The 26917-nt window shown below is 53.5% G+C and overlaps 1 protein-coding gene across 7 annotated transcripts in view; it reads left to right on the top strand.

Annotated features, from left to right (window-relative positions):
* Positions 1-26917, top strand: part of LOC117194358 — a 108780-nt gene that overhangs the window by 64501 nt on the left and 17362 nt on the right. For 2 of the 7 annotated variants that reach the window (XM_033398926.1, XM_033398927.1), the window contains exons 1-5: positions 4001-4337; positions 4391-4560; positions 4641-4817; positions 4886-5032; positions 5104-5367. The exons of 4 other annotated variants lie outside the window; for them this stretch is intronic. In XM_033398926.1, coding sequence (XP_033254817.1) covers positions 4008-4337; positions 4391-4560; positions 4641-4817; positions 4886-5032; positions 5104-5367 — 1088 coding nt within the window. In that variant the 5' untranslated portion in view covers positions 4001-4007. Of the gene's footprint in view, positions 1-4000; positions 4338-4390; positions 4561-4640; positions 4818-4885; positions 5033-5103; positions 5368-26917 lie in introns of those variants that run through there. One more of the 7 variants, XM_033398928.1, reaches the window with a different exon arrangement.

Below are 26917 nucleotides of genomic sequence, written 5' to 3'. Positions count from 1 at the left end.
TATGGCCTCAACCGGCGGATGGCCCATACAATGGCCAGACATTCTTTCTCGGTCGCCGAATAGTTCCTTTCGGGTCCATTTAGCGTCCTGCTAGCATATGATATTACCCGTTCGCCCCTTTCCGTCTCCTGCGTGAGAATCGCACCCAGCCCGTAATCACTGGCGTCTGTCTGCAGAATGAACTTCTTCGAGAAGTCGGGGCACGCCAGCACGGGGTCCGCCACTAGTCGTCTTTTCACCTCCTCGAACGCTTCTTGCCGTTCTTGTGTCCAGACCCATTCCGTCTTCTTCTTGAGGAGTCCGGACAGGGGCTGCACGGGGGTGGCGAAGTCGGGCACGAACCTCCGGTACCATGAGGCCACTCCCAAGTACTGTCTCAGCTCCTTGACATTTGTCGGCGGTTTCAATTCGGCTATGGCTGCGACTTTCTCGGGTCTGTACATATCCCCTCACCGGTCACCTTGTGGCCTAGATACCGCAGCTCTTTCCTAAAGAACTCGCACTTGTCTGCGTTCAGCCGCAGGTTCGCCAAGCGCAGCCGTCGAAACACCTCTTTCAGGTTTCTTCGGTGTTCTTCCTCTGTTCGCCCGATGACCACTATGTCATCCTGGTACGCGAACGCGTGCGGCATCATTTCTGGCCCAATCACTTGGTCTAACGCCCGTTGGAAGGTGGCCGACGCGGAGTGTAACCCAAACGGCATCACCTTCCATTGGTATAGCCCCTTTCCGGGCACCGTGAACGCCGTGATCGGCCGGCTGCTCTCGGCCAGGGGGATCTGCCAATATCCATCCTTCAGATCTAGGCTACTTATGAATTTCGCTTCCCGCAGTTGATCGAGGATGTAATCGATCCTGGGCATTGGGTACGCGTCCTTTACTGATCTCGCGTTAACTTGACGAAAGTCCACGCACAATCTCCATTTGCCATTTATCTTCTTTACCATCACTATAGGCGAACTGTAGGGGCTCTTTGACGGCTCTATGCATCCCATTTCTACTAGTTCGTCCACTTTCTGGTTAATCTCGGCCTGCATTTTGGGGTTCTTCGGGTAATATCTTTGCTTAATCGGTTGCGGGTCACTCATGGGGATCACCACCCTGTGCCCTGCACAGGTCACCACTGCCCCGACCGCGCGGAGAAAATCCCATCCCAACACTAACTCATCAATCACACCCGGCAATACGAGCAGCACCATTGGGATCTCCTTGTTCCCAAAGCATACCTTCGTTTCAATCTGGCACGTGACCTCCTGGCTATGGCCATCCGCCAACCTCACCCTTTTCCTTGCCGCCGCCTCCCGGCCTTCCCCCTTTAGTCGGTCCGCCAGCTCGCGGCTCACGAAACTGCTGGTAGCTCCTGTATCCACCGTGGCTTGCAGCTCCATGCCCGCGACCTCCACTACTGCGGATAACTGTTCCTCCTCGCTGGTCAGCCTGCCGACTAGGCTTGAGGGACCGTTTCTTGCGACCCTGGCACGGCCCTCCGCGGCGTGGGTCGCGGGGCGTTTCCCGTCTTCCTGCAGCATTGCCATGCCGAGATGCCCACTTTTCCGCATCTCCAGCAGTAGGTGAGAGGTCGGCCATTGCACTCCCGGCTCCAATGATCCGCGCTCCCACACCTTCGGCACGCCTGGGCCGGATTCTTGACATATTCGTTCTCGATATTGCCGTTGGTCGGTGTCGGCCTAATGACACGCTCTCCCCTCTCCTCAAGTGCTGCTCCGTCCAGCGGGCCGTCCTTGCATCGCCGACAGGCCGTCGTCTCGGCTGGCTTGTGGAAGGGATTCGCTCCCCGGGCTTTCACGGTTGGATTCTCCCGTTGGAACTCTAGGCGGTCCCTCTCCAACGCCTCGAACTCGTCTGCCAGTTCCATCATGGTGTCGAGGTCCTTGCACCGGTGCGGCCTCATATACGCTCTCAGATCGGGCATGCTATTCTCACGAATCAGCTCCGTCTGCTCCTCTTGGGGACATTTCAGGGGTCGCATAAGTGTCTGCATCTCTACCATATACTCTTTGAATGGCTCGCCCCATTTCTGTTTCCGCATCCTCACTTCCTGCAGCAACTTCTCAAAGTATCCCCGCGGCAGAAAGTAAGCCTGGAAGCTCGACGAGAACTCTTTCCACGTTCTCCACTGTCGATTGTTCGCCACGAACCACATCAGCGCCCGCCCTTTTAGCAGCTCCGGCATCGCCCTTGGGACCAGATCCGGATCCAGACCGTACGTCTCGGCGGACCACTCGACCTGCTCCAAGAACTCGAGAGGCTTCGTCGTCCCGTCGAACCGGAACGACCACTCTCTCACCTGTTTCGCCACTCTAGCGTAGTCCAGGTGTGCTGGCCGTATTGTGGTTGGTTCGGTTCTCCCTCTTTCGGTCTCTCGGCTTCGATCCCTTCCTTGGTGGCGGGGCCTGCTAGGCGTCCCCGTGTGCGAGCGTTCCGGTATTGGCACTGAGAGACTCGCTATCAATTCTCTCTGTATGTCGACTGGGGACCTCCACAGCGTCGCCGCGGTTGCGCCGGGTGGGGGTGCCAGGTGCTCGTACGCGGCTTGTTTGTCGTCCGCCCGGGGTGTCGGCGAGGACCTGTCCGCCCGACACTCCCATACCTCAATCAGATCGGCCCACTCCGACTCATCTTCGTGTTCCCTCATCCACTCCTTAAATGTTCTTCTCATTTCGTCCACTGTGCCCTCCAGCCGCACGCCGAAGGCGTGGCCGCATTGGACAAGCTCCTCCTTTCTCAACCGGTGGATCCATTGTCCCTTCCCCATTCTCTCATCTATATTTCTCCCCCCTTTGTCCTACTATTTGTCGTTGTAGGCCCCACGTTGGGCGCCAGTTGTAACGGACCTGCTTCTTGGTTCGCTTGAGTTTGCTGGGCTCGCTCAGCGGTCGGCCGATTCGTCGCAACGTATTTTTATTGTTGCCCCCAACGACAAATGATTAGACCTTCCTTTTCTTTAATCGAATCTCTCTTTATTCGTACTTATATTAGGACTTAGGGCTAGATGCTACAATTCAGCTTATCTATGGATCTCCACCACGCGTGGGCTCTCGTCGGGTGTGGCAGCGTTGATGCTATTGATTGGGGCAGTTTAACCTCCGCTATTGCTTTGGCCCGCCACGCAAATCCACACTCTTCGTCTCGCACTCCCCTCTTAGCTTCCGCCGGCAACTGTGGATCACCTCTTAACTTAGACTCACTCTGGGGCAGGCGGGGCCTGTCTTCCTGTTGCTATTCATTTCACTGCACTTCTTCGAACCGTACCGGGTATTACTCTTACGTTTCGGCGGGGTTTCAACGTGCGCGCGCGATAACTTCTCCACGGAAAAAGAGACCCGCTTCGTTGCCGCAGCCTCCTTTTATAGCCCCTTGACGGGCCCCGGCTCGGCGTTGGTAGTTTTCCATCGCCGTCTCCTGGTTTCCACGGCCTTCGTAACGGGGCCTGGCCGGTGGCGTGATCCCATGTCCATATTTGGTCATGCGTCGGATCGCTGCCGGCCCGATCCCGCCGTCTCCTCTGCCTCTCGCGTTCCTCTTGCTCCGAGAGCGGGACACTTCTCCTCTCGGGGCCCTTGGCCTCTTCGCCGCATCCGGATATCCGTGGGTATCTGGGCTGACCTTCGCCTTATCCAGCCAGCCATCAGCCTTTATCCGACCGTCCCACCGCCTTTATCCGGCTATGCTTTGGTCGAATTCGGCCTGTGGGAACCACGGTTCCTCACAATGTATGTATGTATGTATATGCATGCGTTAACAGAATGTCGACAGAATGTTAGCAACAGTTGCAAAGTTATTCGATTTCTGCGCTGCTGACTCTTTCTCTCGTATCTGTCGTTTTCTCTCCTGCCGGTATTCAATTATTTTCTGGCACTTTAACTTCCTCACCTCTTCATTTCCTTCCGGATCTAACTTCCGCTACTACCTCTCGCCTTCTCATCCCCCCTCCCTTAGCAAGCAAGCTTGCGTGTCGGCATGACTGGGGGGCAGCTGTCCCAACGCATGAGCAACATCTCGCTGTCCTCCGGCACGGACTCCGTGGGCCACATGGATCGCGGCAGCAGCTCCAGTCTCGCTAGCAGCGCCACCGTTGGCACCAACACCATCACCAGCGGCATTTCCAAGGAGTGCACCAATTACCCCGTCGGCAGTCAGTCGGCCCGTCCATACGTCCAACTGCCGGGCATACACATTTCCAACCCTCCCCAGTACGGGCCGGGGAATATGCAGGAAATAGACGCTGGCAAAATGGCGCACAACGGCAAGGCACTCACAGGGCGCTACAATGCCACGCCCACCTATGGCTTCGACAACGAGCAGAACTACTGCCTGGTAAGGGGCTCCTGCATATCTGTAAATCTAGCCGATTCTATGCTCAATCTCAGAATTCCCAACAGTTGCCGTCTCCAATGCCCCCTCCACCATACGCTTTGGCACGCGTGAGCAGCACACGCAACTTCGAGCTCGAGAACCACACACCGCCGGCATGTTCCGGCTCTGGACCCATTGCCATGACGAACGGCACCATCCAGTTGCGCTTCCGCGATGGCGTGCGGTAAGTGTGGACGCCCCCAGCCCCTTGGCTCTTCTTTAAGACCGACCCCTAGTGTTAATACCTTTCTTTGCATGGGGCAGCATTGACATGACTCTGGACAAGGCGGTGCGCGTGCTCAATCAGCGCAGCATGGTGGCAGTTGCTCTATCACGCAACTGCAGCAACTCGGCTTTGATCCACCGCAATGGACGCATCTTGCAGAGCGGCGCTAAAGTCGAAATAGTCACCTACGACGGCATGAAGGGCAATAACTTTGTGTGAGTGGGAATGGCCCTTACCCCAACGTGGCATCTTTTGAATCCTTTGAATTATCTTCCCATTACAGTCGCTATGCCAAGATGTGGTACAAGGGTGTGAGCTTCACCAGCGAGGCGTGCGCTCTCATCTACCTGGTGGACACAGCCGGGACGCGCACCACAACCGACACTTTCACCGATCTGACCAAGGACTACACCCTGGCAGTGTTCTATGAGTGAGTCCCCCCGGCCAATTGCATCGCTTCTTATTTGGCTAATTTCGATTTAATTCCCGAACTTCTCGCAGCGACTCGCGGCATGGTCCCTCTTATATGGCTGAAGCCCATGACGTGATTGCCAATTCAGCTTACACCTGTACCGAGGATGGCAATGAGATCTATGACATAAACGGATTTCGCATCACCCAGGCAGCCGATGGCCTGGTGAAGGTCACTCGTGTTGACAACAAGTGCTCGATTCGCACCAGTCCCGGCAATGTATCGGCCACTTTGACCACCCCTGGCATCCATTGCACTGCCTCTCTGGGCAAGACCTCGCATCTGTTTGTTCGGTGAGTGTCAACCCGATGCTCTCAACCTCCCCCTCCCCTCCCCCTCGCCCGTCATCCTGCTCTGCTAACTTCCGTTCTGTTCTGTCCTTTGTAGTCGCAATGAGAAGCGCATGCACTTCGATGGATCCTGTTTCATTGTACGCAACGCCGGACACTCCGCCGGCTTCAATGAGAACAACCTGCTCATTGTCTACTGAGCGGCGTTCGTAGTCCGGAGATAGAAACGGCGCAGTGGTAGCCCATCCCACACGCACACACTCACACATGTCAACACATTTCACCTGGAACACATACATAGACACCTACAGCAGCACACTTGAGGCACCTTGACGTGGAGAGAGGGATTCAGTTAGGATCTCGGAATTTAGAAATATCAAAATCAATTTGGGAAATAAGTTAGAAAGCAAATATGCTCGTACAAAAACCAGCACCACACCACACCACACACACACACACCTCAGTCCTATCTGGGTTCCGATTGCTCGACATGGGCGCAACACAACCACACCACCAACCCCCAGGGAATACTAGTTGTCTTTCGTTTACCATTGCCTACATATATATCATGCCGTATATATGCGTGTATTACTAGTTATTGCAAATCGGGAGCGCTTTCCTGCTTCCCCAAATCAGTTGGCCAAATCAGACCGATCTCAAGCTGAAGCGGTACCAATCAGAGCCGAATCGCATCGAACAGGGCCGTGCCAGCGTTTGGTGTTCAAAAAAAGAAACATCGTTTTTCTACTCGTTTCCATTTCGGCTTTTGCAGATCTTCTTAATTGTTTCTTTTACGCAGTTCAGTTCTTAATTTTGTTTGATAGACTTTAAAAATGGCAAAACTCAAGAAAAAAAAGTTTAAAGAAATATCTCCCAAAAAAAAATTTACAAAATTATGCACAGTTGGTGCGTCTGATTAAGCAACGTGTATTCAACAATTATAGTTGATCAGAGGACTAGTTCTCTTGGGCGTTACGTTTAGGCAACGTAACGCCATTGCCGATACATTATTTCTAAGCTACCATTTCTTTCAATGCAATCCATTAATGTTCATCCACACCCGTAGCATACAGACACTCGAACACGTAACCCATAATCACACACACCGCACACTCTTTACAAGAGGCAAAAGAAAGTGAATTATTTGCAAGTGGCACAGCGCCAGCCACAGTTAAAACAGACACAGGACACACATGAAAAATAGAACAGATCCTGTGAAAGGTAGAAAGTGAGAGTTTATTAAATTAACCCCAATTGTAATTTGATTAAAAGACACTTGTCCTGTGAGGAGGACAATGAAAGAAACCACCATACAAACACAAAACATAGGCTTAATATTGTGAGGAACCGTGGTTCCCACAGGCCGAATTCGACCAAAGCATAGCCGGATAAAGGCGGTGGGACGGTCGGATAAAGGCTGATGGCAGGCTGGATAAGGCGAAGGTCAGCCCAGATACCCACGGATAGCCGGATGCGGCGAAGAGGCCAAGGGCCCCGAGAGGAGAAGTGTCCCGCTCTCGGAGCAAGAGGAACGCGAGAGGCAGAGGAGACGGCGGGATCGGGCCGGCAGCGATCCGACGCTTGACCAAATATGGACATGGGATCACGCCACCGGCCAGGCCCCGTTACGAAGGCCGTGGAAACCAGGAGACGGCGATGGAAAACTACCAACGCCGAGCCGGGGCCCGTCAAGGGGCTATAAAAGGAGGCTGCGGCAACGAAGCGGGTCTCTTTTTCCGTGGAGAAGTGATCGCGCGCGCACGTTGAAACCCCGCCGAAACGTAAGAGTAATACCCGGTACGGTTCGAAGAAGTGCAGTGAAGTGAATAGCAACAGGAAGACAGGCCCCGCCTGCCCCCAGAGTGAGTCTAAGTTAAGAGGTGATCCACAGTTGCCGGCGGAAGCTAAGAGGGGAGTGCGAGACGTAGAGTGCGGATTTGCGTGGCGGGCCAAAGCAATAGCGGAGGTCAAACTGCCCAATCAACAGCCTCAACGCTGCCACACCCGACGAGAGCCCACGCGTGGTGGAGATCCATAGATAAGCTGAATTGTAGCATCTAGCCCTAAGTCCTAATATAAGTACGAATAAAGAGAGATTCGATTAAAGAAAAGGAAGGTCTAATCATTTGTCGTTGGGGGCAACAATAAAAATACGTTGCGACGAATCGGCCGACCGCTGAGCGAGCCCAGCAAACTCAAGCGAACCAAGAAGCAGGTCCGTTACAACTGGCGCCCAACGTGGGGCCTACAACGACAAATAGTAGGACAAAGGGGGGAGAAATATAGATGAGAGAATGGGGAAGGGACAATGGATCCACCGGTTGAGAAAGGAGGAGCTTGTCCAATGCGGCCACGCCTTCGGCGTGCGGCTGGAGGGCACAGTGGACGAAATGCGAAGAACATTTAAGGAGTGGATGAGGGAACACGAAGATGAGTCGGAGTGGGCCGATCTGATTGAGGTATGGGAGTGTCGGGGGGACAGGCCCTCGCCGACACCCCGGGCGGACGACAAACAAGCCGCGAACGAGCACCTGGCACCCCCACCCGGCGCAACCGCGGCGACGCTGTGGAGGTCCCCAGTCGACATACAGAGAGAATTGATAGCGAGTCTCTCAGTGCCAATACCGGAACGCTCGCACACGGGGACGCCTAGCAGGCCCCGCCACCAAGGAAGGGATCGAAGCCGAGAGACCGAAAGAGGGAGAACCGAACCAACCACAATACGGCCAGCACACCTGGACTACGCTAGAGTGGCGAAACAGGTGAGAGAGTGGTCGTTCCGGTTCGACGGGACGACGAAGCCTCTCGAGTTCTTGGAGCAGGTCGAGTGGTCCGCCGAGACGTACGGTCTGGATCCGGATCTGGTCCCAAGGGCGATGCCGGAGCTGCTAAAAGGGCGGGCGCTGATGTGGTTCGTGGCGAACAATCGACAGTGGAGAACGTGGAAAGAGTTCTCGTCGAGCTTCCAGGCTTACTTTCTGCCGCGGGGATACTTTGAGAAGTTGCTGCAGGAAGTGAGGATGCGGAAACAGAAATGGGGCGAGCCATTCAAAGAGTATATGGTAGAGATGCAGACACTTATGCGACCCCTGAAATGTCCCCAAGAGGAGCAGACGGAGCTGATTCGTGAGAATAGCATGCCCGATCTGAGAGCGTATATGAGGCCGCACCGGTGCAAGGACCTCGACACCATGATGGAACTGGCAGACGAGTTCGAGGCGTTGGAGAGGGACCGCCTAGAGTTCCAACGGGAGAATCCAACCGTGAAAGCCCGGGCAGCGAATCCCTTCCACAAGCCAGCCGAGACGACGGCCTGTCGGCGATGCAAGGACGGCCCGCTGGACGGAGCAGCACTTGAGGAGAGGGGAGAGCGTGTCATTAGGCCGACACCGACCAACGGCAATATCGAGAACGGATATGTCAAGAATCCGGCCCAGGCGTGCCGAAGGTGTGGGAGCGCGGATCATTGGAGCCGGGAGTGCAATGGCCGACCTCTCACCTACTGCTGGAGATGCGGAAAAGTGGGCATCTCGGCATGGCAATGCTGCAGGAAGACGGGAAACGCCCCGCGACCCACGCCGCGGAGGGCCGTGCCAGGGTCGCAAGAAACGGTCCCTCAAGCCTAGTCGGCAGGCTGACCAGCGAGGAGGAACAGTTATCCGCAGTAGTGGAGGTCGCGGGCATGGAGCTGCAAGCCACGGTGGATACAGGAGCTACCAGCAGTTTCGTGAGCCGCGAGCTGGCGGACCGACTAAAGGGTGAAGGCCGGGAGGCGGCGGCAAAGAAAAGGGTGAGGTTGGCGGATGGCCATAGCCAGGAGGTCACGTGCCAGATTGAAACGAAGGTATGCTTTGGGAACAAGGAGATCCCAATGGTGCTACTCGTATTGCCGGGTGTGATTGATGAGTTAGTGTTGGGATGGGATTTTCTCCGCGCGGTCGGGGCAGTGGTGACCTGTGCAGGGCACAGGGTGGTGATCCCTGCCCAAGATCGGGAACGAGGAGACCAGGAGGAAAGACTGTCCGTGGCGAAGGCCGAAGCTGGAGACACGGCTCCGGAGTCCGACAACGAAACGGACACGACCCTAAGAGTGGCCGCCAGAGGGGTGTCAGCGGGCATGAGGCAGAATGAGGGGGCGAGGGAAGAGCCAGTGGAGGAATTCTTAGCCCGAGAGTTAGAGGCATTTTCCAAGATCGAGGGGGTGTCTAATGTGGCGGTGCACACAATCACCATGAGTGACCCGCAACCGATTAAGCAAAGATATTACCCGAAGAACCCCAAAATGCAGGCCGAGATTAACCAGAAAGTGGACGAACTATTAGAAATGGGATGCATAGAGCCGTCAAAGAGCCCCTACAGTTCGCCTATAGTGATGGTAAAGAAGAAAAATGGCAAATGGAGATTGTGCGTGGACTTTCGTCAAGTTAACGCGAGATCAGTAAAGGACGCGTACCCAATGCCCAGGATCGATTACATCCTCGATCAACTGCGGGAAGCGAAATTCATAAGTAGCCTAGATCTGAAGGATGGATATTGGCAGATCCCCCTGGCCGAGAGCAGCCGGCCGATCACGGCGTTCACGGTGCCCGGAAAGGGGCTATACCAATGGAAGGTGATGCCGTTTGGGTTACACTCCGCGTCGGCCACCTTCCAACGGGCGTTAGACCAAGAGATTGGGCCAGAAATGATGCCGCACGCATTCGCGTACCAGGATGACATAGTGGTCATCGGGCGAACAGAGGAAGAACACCGAAGAAACCTGAAAGAGGTGTTTCGACGGCTGCGCTTGGCTAACCTGCGGCTGAACGCAGACAAGTGCGAGTTCTTTAGGAAAGAGCTGCGGTATCTGGGCCACAAGGTGACCGGCGAGGGGATATGTACAGACCCCGAGAAAGTCGCAGCCATAGCCGAATTGAAACCGCCGACAAATGTCAAGGAGCTGAGACAGTACTTGGGAGTGGCCTCATGGTACCGGAGGTTCGTGCCCGACTTCGCCACCCTCGTGCAGCCCCTGTCCGGGCTCCTCAAGAAGAAGACGGAATGGGTCTGGACACAAGAACGGCAAGAAGCGTTCGAGGAGGTGAAAAGACGACTAGTGTCGGACCCCGTGCTGGCGTGCCCCGACTTCTCGAAGAAGTTCATTCTGCAGACAGACGCCAGTGATTACGGGCTGGGTGCGATTCTCACGCAGGAGACGGAAAGGGGCGAACGGGTAATATCATATGCTAGCAGGACGCTAAATGGACCCGAAAGGAACTATTCGGCGACCGAGAAAGAATGTCTGGCCATTGTGTGGCCCATCCGCCGGTTGAGGCCATACTTGGAAGGATATCGCTTCAAGGTGGTCACGGACCACATGGCTCTGAAATGGCTAAATAGCATAGAAAGTCCGTCGGGAAGAGTGGCGAGATGGGCATTAGAGCTACAGCAGTACGACTTTGAAGTCGCGTACAGGAAAGGACAGCTCAACGTGGTAGCCGACGCACTCTCCCGACAACCGGTGGAGGAGCGAGGCCGTCGGATAAGAAGTGAGGAGGGAACACAACCAGTAGGCGAGCCGCCCTGCAAGTGGTTAGAGGGCATGGTAGAAAAGATCAGAAAAGAATCCCCGAAGTACCCCGACTATGTGGAGAAAGGGGGAAACTTGTACCGGCACATTCCTCACCGGGCAGGGAGCGAAGAAGTCGCCTCGTGGAAGTTATGTGTGCCGAAATATTCCCGAGAAAGGGTCTTAAAGGAAAGCCACGATAGTCCGGAAGCAGGCCACGCCGGCGGAAGGAGAACCGCGGCACGGGTGGCGGCAAGATATTACTGGCCAGGGATGTACAGGGACGTGAGGGCCTACGTGCGGAAGTGCGAACTATGTCTTCGCTATAAGCCAAGTCAGCTACAAGCGGCAGGAGAAATGTTGACACAGGTGCCGGAAGAACCATGGGCAACGGTATGCGCGGACTTTGTGGGTCCTCTGCCGAGGTCGAAACATGGGAACTCGATGTTGTTGGTGCTGGTGGATCGATTCTCCAAGTGGACCGAGTTGGTGCCGCTGAGGAAGGCCACGGCAGAGGCACTAATAAAGGCCTGTCGGGAGCGCATAATAGCCCGTTTTGGCACGCCCAAAGTCTTCATTACGGACAATGGGGTGCAGTTTGCAAGCAGGGCATTTACAAGATTCCTGGAGCAGCTAGGAGTTCGTCACCAGTTTACGGCGCCATACACGCCGCAAGAGAATCCGACAGAGCGAACGAACAGAACGGTAAAGACCATGATAGCTCAGTTTACCGAGGGGGATCAAAGGTGTTGGGATGAAAAATGGCCGGAGCTGAGGCTGGCCATGAATTCGGGAGTGTCGGATACAACGGAATATTCACCGGCGTTCGTGGTGCAAGGAAGGGAACCCCGGCTGCCAAAGGCCCTATATGACGAGGAGACGGTAGGCACGGGACAAGGCACAGAGACGCCGGATGAAAATGCGAAGAAATTAAAGGAGCTGTTTAGGTTGGTTCGACGCAACTTGGAAAGGGCAGCCCAGGATCAGGCCAGGCATTACAACCTGAGAAGAAGACCGTGGAGACCCAAAGTGGGAGAGGCCGTGTGGGCCAAACAGCACCACCTTTCCAATGCAGCGGAGGGATTCGCCGCGAAGCTGGCACCAAGGTACGATGGGCCATACCAGATAGAGGACTTTATATCCCCGGTTATCTGCAACCTAAGAAAGGAGGGCGACAGGAAGAAACGAACGGCACACATACGAGATCTGAAACCCCAACCCGAGGAGCGAGAGACACAGGGGTGAAGGAGAATGGCTGTAATAGGTCGCCCTAAAGGGTCACGCAGGACCAGGAACGGTAGAGTGCCACGCAGGACACTGGGGAAGGGTGCCGCGCAGGACACGCACTAGACTCGTCAGCACGCAGGGTGATGGACTTGTGCACTTAGATTAAAAAAAAAAAAAAGGCGAACAGGAAGACTGTGGTTGGAGAAATCTGGAAAAAAAGCGAAAATTAGTAAAAAGAAAGGAAAATAAAACGAGAAGAGGAAAAGCTCAGCAAACCTGAACAGGAAACGCGTCACCCAAAGCTGGGAGGCGAATCCAGGGTCGGGGAGTGTAATCTCAGACAGAGGATGACCAGGAAAAACCCAGGGGCCAGGTTCACGCCTCAACGCGGACTCACGGGGCAACTACGAGCGAAGGGCCGGAACGACGGGTGCCGCTCATGCGTGGACTACCGGGCGAGGAGTCGGATGATCCTCGGGTCCGAGCCACTGTGTGAGGGAGACACCTGTCAAAAGAGTCCGGCCGGTGGCGCATAGGAGTTGCCCTGGGATGTGAGCCCAAGATTCCAGCCCGGGCGGAGGGTCGGATGACCCATTGTTCACGAGCGGAATCGCGGCAAGCGGCCCGCATTGAGGGCAGAGGGCGAGCTGGAAAGGGAGAAAGGATGGAGTAAAAGTCATCCGGGTCGGGAGAACTCACCCAGGCCAAGGAGGGTCCGAGCAGCACGGGATGAAGAAGACAGGTCGGCGGTGGCATGTAAGAATAAATAGCAATTTTTTTTTTATAACAATTAAAAGTAAATAATTAGCAATCCATCAATCCATTAAATAGCAATCAAAATAAACAAGAATAAAGGGCAAAATAAAAGTTGTGAATAAGCAAAAATAAAATGGGGGAATAAAAAGCAAAATAATCATGAACGGGAAGGGGGTGGGTCCATCAAAGATGGAAAAGTTTTATCCATGAGCCAACAGAGAAACGCGGCGAGAACACAACAGTATCCAAAAAAAGAAGGGATAAGGCGAAATCGGATAGAGAGCGGAGAGCGCGACGGCACGCGCCCAACCAGGGGAAAGATGCCGTTAGAGAGCGCGGCCGGCAGAGAGACGAGGCTGAGGGCCATGAGTACAAACGCAACAACCGTTAGAACCAGGCGGGAGAGACCGAGACACGGAGCACCGGCACCGGTAGAGGGAACGATTGGCAATGCAACGCGTGTATATAGGCGGGTGGAAAACGAAACAGCGAACACTTGAAGGTAATTATCACCAGAAAGAACGCAAGAAAGGCAGCAAGAAAAAAATGGAGATGAAACGCGAGCTCAACCACGAGGATGGCAGGAAAAAGATGGATGATATGAGGGCCTTCCTGGAGGAGCAACAGGCGATCGTGGGAGGAGGGTGCTATCGCGCCGGTACTTCTCGTCAGCGACGGGCGTCTCTGCTCTCGCGTAGCGACGAGGAGGATTGGTGCGATGGCTCCCGGTTCCTTCAACTGCTGGCCTCGCCGTTGGTGTCACCGGCGCCATCGGGGCACGACTCGGTGTCGCCGACGGTGTCATCGGATGAGGAGGAGGAGGAAGACGACGAGGTCATATGCACCGACGGCCCGCGCGCGCCAACCGCTCAGGAGAAGGCCAGATGGAGACGGCAGCAAAGGGCGGAGCCGGAGACGAGGGATGGAAACCCCCGCTGACCATGCGCGACAAAATTGAGGCGGTGAGGCGGAGGTTTCAGGAGGCGACGCCGGAGGAGAAGCGCCGGATGCACCAAGTGCTGGAGAGGGCGCGGGCGATCAGGCGGCGGAGGGACGAGCGGATGGAGGCGCGGCGGCGACAGGCGGAAAGAGCCGCCAGTACGGAGGAGCACGGCCAAGAGAGCGACGAGGCGCCGCCACCCCCACCATTCCGGGTGGTGCTGCCGCCGATGCAGCCCCGGACCGACGAGGCGGAGACCGAGGGAACGCCGCCCCAGGCCACGGGCAAGCAGGCTACGAACCCAGAGGCCGAGTGGCAGCGGCGGCTGCAGCAGGCCGAGGAGGAGGAAGGCGAGCTGTGGCAACCTACGCCACCGGCCGAGGATGACGAGGGCTCCGAGAGGCGGCAGCCGCAGGCCGAGGAGGAGCAGCACCACCAGCAGCAGCACCAGCAGCACCAGCAGCCGCATCACCAGCAGCAGGGGCAGGAGCAGTGGCAGCAGCAACCACAGTGGAGGGGACCGGAGGCGGCCGTAATGGGTCCGTATGTATCGCAGGAGGTGTGGACCGCCGTGCGCCAGGGGATGGTGTGGCACCACCAGACCCTGCACATCACGTGGGCCTCGGGGCCCGCCCCGAGCGAAGCCCAGCCAGAGGCCGGCGCCGGGGTGTGGGAGGAGAGTCCACGCGGCAGCAACAGCAGGGACCCGCGGAGGAGGGACCCCGGACCCGCCCCCACGACCTCAGCGGCAGCAATGACGACGGCGGAGGCAGCGATGCGGACTGCAGAAGCGGCGAAGGTGACAGCAGAGACGCAGGCCACGGAAATGGCGACGGCGGCCCAGCCGGCGACGGCGGTCCCGACGGCGACGGCCGAAGTAGCGGCAGCCGCGGCGACGGCGGAGGCGGCGATGCGAACGGCAGTGGTGGCGACGACGGCAGCAGGGACGCATACCGCGGAAACGGCGACGGCGGTCCAGACAGCGACGGCCGAGACAGCGGCAGAGGCGGCGACGGCGGCAGCAGAGACGCAGACCGCGGAAACGGCGACGGCGGCCCAGACGGCGACGGCCGAGGCAGCGGCCGAAGCCTAGACGCGGGCCGCGGAAACGGCGACGGCGGCGACAGCACCGACGGAGGTGGAACTTGAGGCGTGGGAGCGCGGACCGTGGGTGTGGCCTGCACCGGAGAGGTCGACGGCGGCCGAGCGCCCGGCTCTGAAGCGGCAGGCCTCCTGCCCGGAGCCCTGTGCAGGACCGAAGCGACCGGCCCTGCAACGGCAGAGCTCGGCACCAGCAGCCACGGTCCACTGGAGGGCGATCCCGCGGGAGGAGTGGCCGGCGGCGGTGGTCCGCGCGCAGACCCAGATTCGCCTCGTGGGTAGGAGGGTGAAGAAGCTGGTGAGCGAGCTGGGTACGCGGTACCGCATTGCGATGTCGGCCACACGCACGGAGGTGTTCCGCGAGCACAAGTAAGGAAAAAAAAAAGGGGAAAGAAAAAAAAAGAGCAAAAGAAAAAAAAAAGAAATAAAAATCAGGGGCGAAACACGCGGGAAGAAAATGAATAAAGAGAGAAGAAAAAGAGAAAAGTGGAATACGTACGGGGGAGAGATATCGAGTGGATCGCCTAAACGCCCCTACACCTTATCGATAGGTGGGGATTCGGCCCCAGCCAGAAAATTGCAAGGGCTGGCAGCGCCGCCCGAGCAAAGGCGCCAGAGGGCGCCAGGGCGCCCGTGATCCCAGATGCCGTAAGGAGCGCGCGTAAAATGGGGCCGTTTGAATGAGGAAAGCACACTCCGTCGCAAGGTCGCGGAAAACGGGAGTATTCCGCTGCGGGAAGAAAGAGGGGGGTGTGAGGAACCGTGGTTCCCACAGGCCGAATTCGACCAAAGCATAGCCGGATAAAGGCGGTGGGACGGTCGGATAAAGGCTGATGGCAGGCTGGATAAGGCGAAGGTCAGCCCAGATACCCACGGATATCCGGATGCGGCGAAGAGGCCAAGGGCCCCGAGAGGAGAAGTGTCCCGCTCTCGGAGCAAGAGAAACGCGAGAGGCAGAGGAGACGGCGGGATCGGGCCGGCAGCGATCCGACGCATGACCAAATATGGGCATGGGATCACGCCACCGGCCAGGCCCCGTTACGAAGGCCGTGGAAACCAGGAGACGGCGATGGAAAACTACCAACGCCGAGCCGGGGCCCGTCAAGGGGCTATAAAAGGAGGCTGCGGCAACGAAGCGGGTCTCTTTTTCCGTGGAGAAGTGATCGCGCGCGCACGTTGAAACCCCGCCGAAACGTAAGAGTAATACCCGGTACGGTTCGAAGAAGTGCAGTGAAGTGAATAGCAACAGGAAGACAGGCCCCGCCTGCCCCCAGAGTGAGTCTAAGTTAAGAGGTGATCCACAGTTGCCGGCGGAAGCTAAGAGGGGAGTGCGAGACGTAGAGTGCGGATTTGCGTGGCGGGCCAAAGCAATAGCGGAGGTCAAACTGCCCCAATCAATAGCCTCAACGCTGCCACACCCGACGAGAGCCCACGCGTGGTGGAGATCCATAGATAAGCTGAATTGTAGCATCTAGCCCTAAGTCCTAATATAAGTACGAATAAAGAGAGATTCGATTAAAGAAAAGGAAGGTCTAATCATTTGTCGTTGGGGGCAACAATAAAAATACGTTGCGACGAATCGGCCGACCGCTGAGCGAGCCCAGCAAACTCAAGCGAACCAAGAAGCAGGTCCGTTACAATATATACATAAATACGATGGGATGTCCAATTATAATACAAAGTTAAGCCCAGTGTGAAAAACCGGGATTAGCCTTACGTCAATCTCCAACACCTAAATTTTCTATCATGTAAAGAGAAATTCATGTGCCCCAAAATCAATACTATGGAAGTATAATAAATTTAAAATGCAATCTGTTCATTTAATAAATTAATTTATTCCTCCAAAAGAATGGTGGAGCAATGGAGCTCGTTTCGTTTCCTACCCTTCATCCTTTGCTAATTTCTTGGTGGAAAGAAAATGTCGACTGCCTCCTGCCCCGTGCCTTTATGTGTTCGAGTATTTATGTACCTTCTGTCATACATGGCCGGGGGTATCGTAAATTTACAACAAAATTGTTTTATGGCCCCACTCCATGGGCCCTCCTGGCCCCCCTCAGGCGAAGCTTGGCGTTTACGCCATCACCTGAAGTGCCATCAGGAGTTGGACAATTTCAGGCCCTAGACGACAGTTTGGTTCGGTTTCCCATCTTTAAGAGCACTTGGAATTTAATCATTAAAATTTCTGTGAGGATTTCCAAGAAAATAAATTTGAATATCTGCCGCTATAGAGTTTATATTTAAAGCCGATTTAATGTAAAAGCGGATTACGCTCTTCCATTTTGAAGGGACTTCGGATAAGCCCTATCTTCGGAGACATCGGGATATGGAAGACCTTTTTGATCTCCAAAAACCAAGCTTCGCGGGGATACAAATATTTCGTTGAATTTTTAATCGCACATTTACGACACAGCTGTTTTTATTTTATAGTAGCGTGACAACCCTGGGCGGCCAGTGTGTACACTCTTTTTTGGACTACAATATTGTTTGTCTTGCTGATGACAGCGGTAAATTAGGCAAATGGAAGGAAAAGTACATTGATATTTAATTAGTAAAATGTCTTGAGCCTTGTCGTTACCTGCAAACAAATCCAAATGCACAGGGATATCGGATCGACTGTCATGCAGACTAAAGTTTCCAACAAACTTAACCTGGAGCTGGAGGTGGAGGTAGGCACGCGGCGCGAATGCTACAGCGCTGGCTGTGGCTGTTGATAAAGATTATTGGATAATGTCTTGGCGGAACTATCTGCCACGTCTGTCTCTGTCATAAGAAGAAAGTTGTTCCATGGTTAGAGATACAAAAAGAGAGAGAAAGAGAGATGCATACGGAAAGTGTGTGAAAGCGTGGAGCAGTGAGAGCGGGTGCGGAAGCCACAGCGTGGATACAAAAGCAGCGGTAAGTACAAATAGCCCAACCAGGGAAGGATCAAAATATTGATGTCTGGAATGGCTTTATTCAAGTGTGAGAGCCTAACTGGGACTCGTGCGAGCAAAGGACCGACCCCACATATGTATCTGTGGCATATTCAATGCTCACTCTTGTGTGACTGCGCCCCTGCGAGTCCTTGTCGGCATCCATTTGACGCTCGCACACGTGTGCCTAACATCAAAAGCTTTTCACACTTAATTGGGCGAAAAATTAAATCAGAATTGATTAGAACACTTGAATGACAACAGCCGTGGCCGTATTGCTGATGTCAATGGCATCAGAGAGAGCCGCATCCTGCCAGCATCCAAGCCCCCAAGCCTCCCAGCTCCCAGCTCCCACTCCACCTCCTGCCAGCAATTCCGCTGGCATTCTAAGCATAAACAAACTTTTTGGTTTCGATTTTCCCCAGCTGACGCACGGCAAGGCACGGCACGTCGGTGACTTCGGCCACGTTCCTGCCGCTTCTCGGGGCTCCTGCCACTTCCGAAGCCGGGCACTCCCTAGACAGAGCGCACTAATTGTTGCTGGGAACTTCCCTGGGGAGGCTCCCCCGCAACCCTGTTTTTCATCGGAAAGTTTATGAAATTCAATTTCCCCCAAAAATGGGGAATGGAATGGAAAAAGGCCGGGCATCAATTTTCCTGCATTATCGTTTAATGAGCCGACAATTATGCGAGGCCCCTCTGCTTCGGCACCATGCACGTCTATAGATATTCAATTAACTTGAATTCACAGGGGGGGGGGGGGGGGGGGGGGTATGAACCGTCGCGGCAGTGTTTAGTGGGTTTTGAAGTCCTCGAGGAGGTATTTTTCGCATAGGCCAGTAGTTGCTGTGGCGTCCTCTTGGAGGCATCTTCCAGTGATGCCAGCACTGGGGCGCCCTGCAGGACAGTTGCAGATGAGATGTTCTAGGGTTTCGGTTGCCCCAGGTTCGTCACATTTCCTACAACTGTCTCTGTTTGTGATTGTCGCATGCGCCGCAGCCAGGCAGTGTCCCGTTAATATTCCCACTAATAATCTGCAGTCCTTCCGTGGTAGGTGCAGCAGGTAGTGGCTGAGTTTGTCATTGCGTTCCTTGCACATGATTTTCGAGGTTCTGCAGGCGGTGGTACTTCTCCACCTACATTCGGTTTGTGATCCGGCCTGCTTTTCTAGATCGCTTTGCAGCGTTCTGAGGGAGACAGGCACGTTCTCGGTTCTCGTATTCGCCAGCCCGACGCCTTCCTTAGCTAGTACGTCCGCCGTCTCGTTCCCTTCGATGCCCTGGTGGCTGGGAATCCAGTAGATCCGCACTGACTTTGTCGTGCTTAGGGTATCTAGTGCCTCCCTGCTCGCCAAGACATTTCTGGAACTGACTGCGGACGACTGCATGGATCTTATCGCCGCTTGGCTGTCGACGAATAGGTTGACCGCATCGTGTGCTCTTTCAGTGAGAAGAGCGACTTCTGCTGCTTTCCTGATGGCAAAAACCTCTGCCTGGAATATGCTACAATGGTCCGGTAGCTTATATGACAGCCTTATCTCAGGGTCTGTACAGTATAGGCCGGCTCCTACTCCTCCGTCCATCTTGGAGCTGTCCGTATATATATTGAGGTGCTCCGTTTGGTCTCTTCCGATTTTCCAGTCTTCAGGTCCCAAGGATGCAGTTGTTTTTACGTCGAGGCATGTTTGGGGGGTCATGTAATCAGTTGATCTGTTCATTTCCCTTCCAATTGAACTATGCCCGTATTCTTGTGGCGACATATTTCCTGAAGCGATGAGGCGTTGTGCTGCCTTTCCTGCAGTCAGACGGGCGTGGATGTCTAGGGGTTCGATTCCAAGTAGGGTTTCGAGTGCTTTTGTTGGGGTTGACCTCAGCGCCCCTGTAATACAGAGCAAAGCCTGTCGCTGAGTCCTTTCCATAAGCTTATGATACGTTTTCTTTCCAGTAGCTTGCCACCACACTAAGACTCCATACAGCAGAGTTGGTCGCACCACCGAGATGTAAATCCAATGCATCAGAGCCGGAGATAGGCCCCATGTGCTGCTGAGCATCTTCTTGGATGCATAAAGCGCAATGGTGGCCCTCTTCACCCTTTCCAATACATTGGGTTTCCATGCCAGTTTACTATCCAGTACTGTGCCCAGGTATTTGACTTGTGTTTTTGGGGTTAGCCTAGTTTGATTGATCTTCGGGGGGGTTCATATCGGTACCTTGTACCTCTTGGTAAAGAGGATGAGGTCCGTCTTGGCCGCGTTGATACTGAGTCCTACTTCTTCCGCCCACTCGCGTATCTCCCTGAGTGTTCGTTGCATTAGTGAGCTGAGGGTCGATGGGCAAACACCCGTAATAAGTATGCTTATGTCGTCCGCATAAGCTGTTATTATTGGGGCCTTCCTTTCGTATCTCTTGATGAGGTCGTCGACCACCAGATTCCACAGGAGGGGCGACAGGACTCCACCCTGGGGTGTGCCTCTGTGTGCCTCTTTCACCATGGAAGCGGTGCCCCACTCTGATTGCACCCGTCTGCAACCTAGGAGGTTCCTTATCCACAGGTTGATTGCTGGGTGTGTATTAGTTGCTACCAGGCAATTTGTTATTGCTTCCGTAGCCACGTTGTTGAATGCTCCGGAGATGTCCACGAATACTCCCAGTGCATAATTTTTATTGTGAAGGGCTTTCTCAATGGTAGCTACTACCGAATGTAGTGCGGTCTCCACCGATTTCCCTTTAGTATAGGCATGCTGGTTGGTTGACATCAGTCCCCCTACCTCATTCCTGATGTGTAAGTCCAGCAGCTTTTCTAGCGTTTTTAATATAAAGGAGGTAAGGCTTATCGGTCTATAGTCCTTGGGACTCGCATGGCTGCACTTTCCTGCCTTTGGGAGGAAGACAACTCTCGAGGTTCTCCATTGGATAGGGATATAGCCAGTACTTATACAAGCTGTGAATATTGCGGAGAGCCATGAGGTAATCGCCTCTTTGGTCACCTGCATCATGGCTGGGAATATCCCGTCAAGTCCTGGTGCTTTTGTGCCCGCAAAGGAGTCTATTGCCCAGTGGATTCGCTTGGTGGTTAACAAATCTGTTGGGGGGTGTTGTTCCTCGGTTGCTAGGTCCTGGTGCTCTTTGGCATCAGCGACCTCGGTGCAACCAGGGAAATGTTCCTCCATTAGTGCTGTTAGGGCTTCGTCACTGCCCTCTGTCCACTGTCCGTCATCTAGCTTTAATTGGCTTTGTATGGTAGGCTGCTTAGAGAGCAGCTTCCGTAGCCGTGCGGTTTCTGGTACTTTCTAGATGTTGGAGCAGAAGGTCCTCCACGAGTTCCGTTGTGCTTTACGTATTTCCTTCTTGTAGCTCCTGAGTAGGAGTCTGTATTCCTCATAGACGATCCCTTCGTTCGCTTGTTTGGCGATCTTAAAGAATTCCTTGAGGTTGTCCCTTTGAAGAGAGAGATCCCGGCTCCACCAGAGTGGCTTGGACCTCTTCTTCGTCCTCGAGGGTTTGCACGATGTGTGGTAGGCGTCCAGCAACGCGTTGGATAGGGTCTCTAGAGACTTCTCTATGTCCTCCGCGGATTTCACTGTGCCCGGACTCGCGAGCTTCGAAGTAACTGTCTTTTTAAACTTTTGCCAGTATTCCGGGGGTTTCTATAGACTATTACCTTCGAAGAATGTTTGAAGTCGCACTTAAACTGAATGTACTTGTGATCTGAGAAGGAGGGTCTTTCAAGGACCCTCCAGCTAGATACCGTAGTACTGTTTCCCGTTGCTAGTGTTAGGTCTAGCACGTTGGATGAAGTCGGACCCACGAAGGTGTGCTCCTCCCCGACGTTTGCTATATATAGATTAGTATAAAGTATAAAGTCTAAGAGTGACTCACCTCTATCATTGATGTCGGTGCTTCCCCACACATTGTGGTGGGCATTGGCATCCGTCCCGATGACGAGTTGATAGTTTTTGGTGCCGGCTTCTGTCACCAGGCTCCTGAGTTCGTCGGGTGGTGCGGGTCTGTCGTGAGCCATGTAGCAGGAAGCCACCAGAAGGCGCTTTTCCTCGCTTTCCAGCATCACAACCGTCAGGTCATCCGTGCTGTAATGAGACATAAGGTAAGCATGGATTCCCTTTCGTACGAGTACGACGGTTCTGTTCCTGCTTACCGATGTTGCGTAGAACAGTTTGTGATTTGAGGACTTTAGTCCGGCCACTGAATTGCCTGTCGCAATCCAGGGCTCCTGGACTAGAGCTATGTCGGCGAGCCCTTGCTCCATGGCGATGAGGAGCTCCGCCGACGCTACCTTGATTTTATGCAAGTTTAGCTGCAGCACACTCAGCATGGGTGGCTGGCTCACTCGTCTTCGTCCTCAAGCGCAAGACCCTGGGCGGCCTCCACGATGGACTCGAGACCTAAGTCCTTTTCCACCTCGCCTACCTGCAGGGTATGCGCGTCCTTGTCCTCAGGGTGGCGCTTTTTGAGGCGCAGGTAGACGCTACCCATGCCCCACGCCATCTTCCCGAACTTGGGATACAGCAGATCCTCTGCCTCCTTGTTTATTTAGAGGATCACACATTGGCCCCCCTCGTTGGGTAGTGGGCTACCAATGTGTAGGATCCTCCAATCGGTCGTTGGCACGTCCGCGTTTTGCCGCTGAAGGAGCTTCAGCGCTCGGTCTCCCTGGATTGTGATGGGGAAGAGTACCTTCGCCTTAGGCTTGGACGGGATAAGCTCCCGGTCCACAACCTCCAGCTTGGCCCCCTCCCACATCGCCTCCAGTTGGCAGACCGTACGCGTCAGCCACCTTAGGGTTGGATCGTCGTTGCACTTTAGGATCTTAACCCCATTTAGCCACCCAGCACCATCGAACGTTGGCATAGGGGCCGCGGGGTCTTCTTCCATGTGTGCAAACAGTGCGTCGACGAGACGCGCGTGCACAAGCTTCCACTGTGCCGCTGACATCTTGCCGTTTTCCTCGCTCCGGTCGATGAGTGCCACGATCAAATGTCGTTTGGTCACATCGCTGACCTTCGCGTTCGATTTCGATGGCTTCTTGGCCACTTTCGGTGGAGGGGCTGCACTCTTGGGCCCGCGTTGCCGCTTGCTCGCCGGAGTGTCTTTAATGGCACTCTCAGTCGAGCGTTGCCTCTTGGTGGCCATCATCTCCTCCACCTTATTGGCATATTCGCCATTCGACGCCCTCATCTGTGGCATCTGGGCGTAATGTAGTCGGCCCTCCACTACTCGCTGCTCGGCCCAGGCTAGCTTGACCTTCTCCTCCTGGGAGATGTCTACTTTGCCTTGCAGCCGGCTTTTGATATTGAGGGCCGCTTTGTATTGTGCTTTGGCCTTCATCCCCTCCTTGGAACGCTTCGGCCCTTCCCTACGCAGGGAGCTGGTGCCTGATTCCGGTGAGCGGAGAAGGCTCTCTTCCTCCGTCCTGCTCATAGAGAGCACGCTCTCCAGATCCGTGTCTGTGTCGACTACGGCATCTGTGCGGCTCAACTTGCAGGCTGCGGAGTGAGTTGTTTTTGTTGTTGTTGTTGTGGCAGTAGCTTTACAACTGACTTGGCCTGCTCCCGCCAAGTCTGAGGTGTGACCGCTGGCGACACGCAGAGAGGATTGCTCCTCCCCGTGCCCGCCGGTGGTAGCAGTCACGCTTCCCACCGACGTTTGGGTTGACATCCCAACCCGTGCTTTATCCTTCTTCGCCTCCATATTTGGCCCGAGGGTCCATACTGGTTAATATTTTTCGGGGGGACCACCCCCTAGCGTTTTAGGCCTGACCGCCAGTCACCTCTAGCCATGGCCCTGGTTCGGTTCCCCCGACTTTGAATCGGGAAGACGCCGGACCATAGCCTTAGCTAGACACTGCATTACCCCGGACAGAGCAAGCGACAGTGCATTACCCTTGTCCCGGGTAATGCAGTGTCCATTGCCAAGCCGGCACCCTCGTGGAGGGTTCAGCTAGAGGATTTTCGCCAGCCAATCTTCCACTTAAAGTTGATAAAAAATGTAAACGACTTTCATTTCGCCCGGGAGCGATACCTCTGACGAGGACTTCAAAGGACAGCTGGAAGACCCAGGACAAACTCGAGGCGAAAGTGAGTAGCTCATTGAATTGGATGGATTGTCATCCCAGTCGGTGACAGCAATCAAATCAATCACACCAGCCTCCACCTGAGTAGAGCAGGCAGGTCAAAGTGCGGCAGCCTTGGAGGATAAAGAATGGACCCCTTTTCTGACATTTGGTGATGTTTTGCGATGCAGCAAGAGGGAATTCCTACACCGATTGGGGCAAAACTTGGGCTAGGTACAGCTGGCAAGGCCGATAGCTTGATCCGATTCATAAATAAATTACAGCTAAGAGTACTATATGTTTTGATTCATTGGGAATCCGTGCGTGGTGATGTCTAATGCAATTTGCGTAATTGAAACCCAATCGAAAGCAATTAAATTTCCTGTGGTTGGACCACTCTCCGGCAATGAGATTCGTTGGAGTAATTGCAATCGAGATTCCCAACTAATCTTCAGGTAAAACAATCCATAATGGAGCAGAAGTTTTGTTCGCACTCGGCATTTATCAAGTTTGAAGTTTTAATTTGCTTTCGCCCCAACAAAAACAACTACAGAATACAGAATAACAAAAGTGTCAACACGATTTTAATTGAGTTTAATTAAGCCGCAAAGTAAAGCCTCTCAGCACTCTTGTCTGTGGACCGACCAACAGAAATTTAAAATATTTGCGCTAATCCACTTGGCAACGGCCTAACAGAAATGAACAGCTGGTGCCAGTCCAGGCCTCTTCAATGGGCCAACTTTCGGATAAAAGAGGTACGTGCCAAAGGCTTCAAATACTCGTATTTGCTGGGGCCAAAGTACGTACAATAAACTCGAAGCAGTCCGAAGAGCAAAGTTGCGATCTGGAAATTTATGGATGGCGAAGGCCAAAATGTTTTGCTGTAGGCCCAGGCCCAGGCTGAACCCATTTGTTGGCCCAGCTCTGAAAATGTCACATGCTCCTCACACCCACAGCTACACCCACACCCTGTGTGGTCTGGGTCTTGGCCGTCTGGGGCCGTCTCGGCCGGATTTGTCTGCGCCAAAGTTCACTGACACTTTCATGAGTTTTCTTGGGTCGACGAAAATATTTTTTCCACATTTCGCATTCGACCGAGTGGAAATAAAATCCCCTTGGAGCATAGATAGAATATTTCAGTGCAGTGCTCGCTGCCAAAAGCTTACTGTTACACATTCGTTCTGCGAAACGAAATCAAGTTAGTTAAAATGTGGCAAGCAAATAATCAACAAGTAATTCAAACTAGAAAAAGACCACAATTCTGCTTCCTCTCTGCCTTTGCCTGCCGTAAATGGCCGTCCAATTGGTAATGGCTCGACAAAAATCCCACATTCATATTTACGAACCATAAATATGGACTCGTACTACCAAAAAAAGGAAAGGAAAAAAATAAAAGGAGGTTAACCAATTTGTTCGCTTGCGGCTGCTGTAAGTGACAACAAAAGAGGTGGTGGAGCCGGTCAAGGCATTGTAGCTTTTTACAAATGAGTTTCCGTATTTCATTCGGATTCCATGCATATTGCATTTTCTATAAATACAGTATTTGCCAACTGTTCTTTTTTATTTTCACTCTCAAACTGAGTCAATGCAGTGCGTGGGCGGAGGTGCAGATGCAGCTGCAACAGCAACAGCATCGGGGTGGCAGCATCAGCACCGAAGATAAATTTAAAATATGTCACAAGCAAAATGAGATAGAATTTTTAGGCGAATATTCGCTGTGCCATGCTGCGTAGGCAGCGATGGCCAAATGCAGGGGAAGTCAATGCGCTCTATCCGAAAAAGTGAAAGCCAGCATCAATCATGTGAGCAGGCGAGGGGATATAGTTGTCAGTCGATTCGCAAGAAGTTCAGGGTCGCCTACTGAACTGAACCGTTCGACAATAGTTCTCTACGATCCAGACTACAAGGTGGCAAAACAATAACACTCCCCCACACACCAGACGTGCGATGTCTCAGCTAATTTTCATTGCCAAAAGCGCGGACGGGCGTCCTTCAGGGCCTGCCAAATTCTACATTTTGGCTAATTTGTCAACAGCCCCCAGCATTATCCGCACATATCCGACAATTTGGGTAGAACCAAACATCTAACAAAAGCTGTAGACATTCGCTACTTACACTATATGGATAGTACGGATTGAATTACTGGAACCATGTGTCCGCTATAGAGAGCTTAGCTTGTACATACATAAATGGGCACCTAGCACTATTATATTTTGCATGCAAATTCCAGGACACAAGTGTGTACCCTCACGTAAAGATGATGCCAGAAATTCCAACTGACGAAGCAGATATGCGATAAACTGCATCAGCAGTAACCCACCAAGATGAGGCTCCTCCGTGCTTAGCCGCCTCCTTTGGCACTGACACTTGGCATTTCGCAACCTTCTCGAGCCAAGGCGAGCACTTCAGAAAATTGAAACTTTCAGTTTTATGCCACCATCGAGCACACAGCACAGTACTTTTACATGGCCAAGTGCAACTCTTTTGGCTGACTTTTCAATTTTCTAATATGCTTTAAAGCTTCTGCTTGATGCTGTTGTGAGCGGCGCCTATTGCTTAATTCGATTTTGCTTGACTTTGATGCTGGCAAACTTCATTTGTCCGACTCTAAAAGCGCGAAATAGGATTAGGCCGACGGAAATGCATTCAAGCTGACTTAAATCCATTTCTAGTTGGGCAACGATACAAAGTACCAATTAATAATCTATAGGAAATCAGATTTGAGAGGAGTTGGGGAAGAGAGATTTGCAGTGGAAGAGATGGAAGATGCAATGGAAGAGATCCAAATTAAATTAAGACTGCCAGAAGTATTCCACAAATAGCCATGACCAGAATGAAGTTACTTTGGGCCAAAACGATGACGGGTCAATACTTTTTTCCAGGCTTGTGGATAGATCAGCGTCAGTGCGGCGCCTTAATGCAAGTCTGTGAACGAATTGTATTTGGTAAATTTTCTTTACAGGAATCCGAAAGGATCGAACAAGGTGAAAATGAGCAGTG

Source organism: Drosophila miranda, assembly GCF_003369915.1.
Source record: "Drosophila miranda strain MSH22 chromosome Y unlocalized genomic scaffold, D.miranda_PacBio2.1 Contig_Y3_pilon, whole genome shotgun sequence".
NCBI classification, from domain to species: domain Eukaryota; kingdom Metazoa; phylum Arthropoda; class Insecta; order Diptera; family Drosophilidae; genus Drosophila; species Drosophila miranda.
The sequence above is the reverse complement of the archived record's forward strand: the minus strand, read 5'-3'. Positions and strand labels throughout refer to the sequence as shown.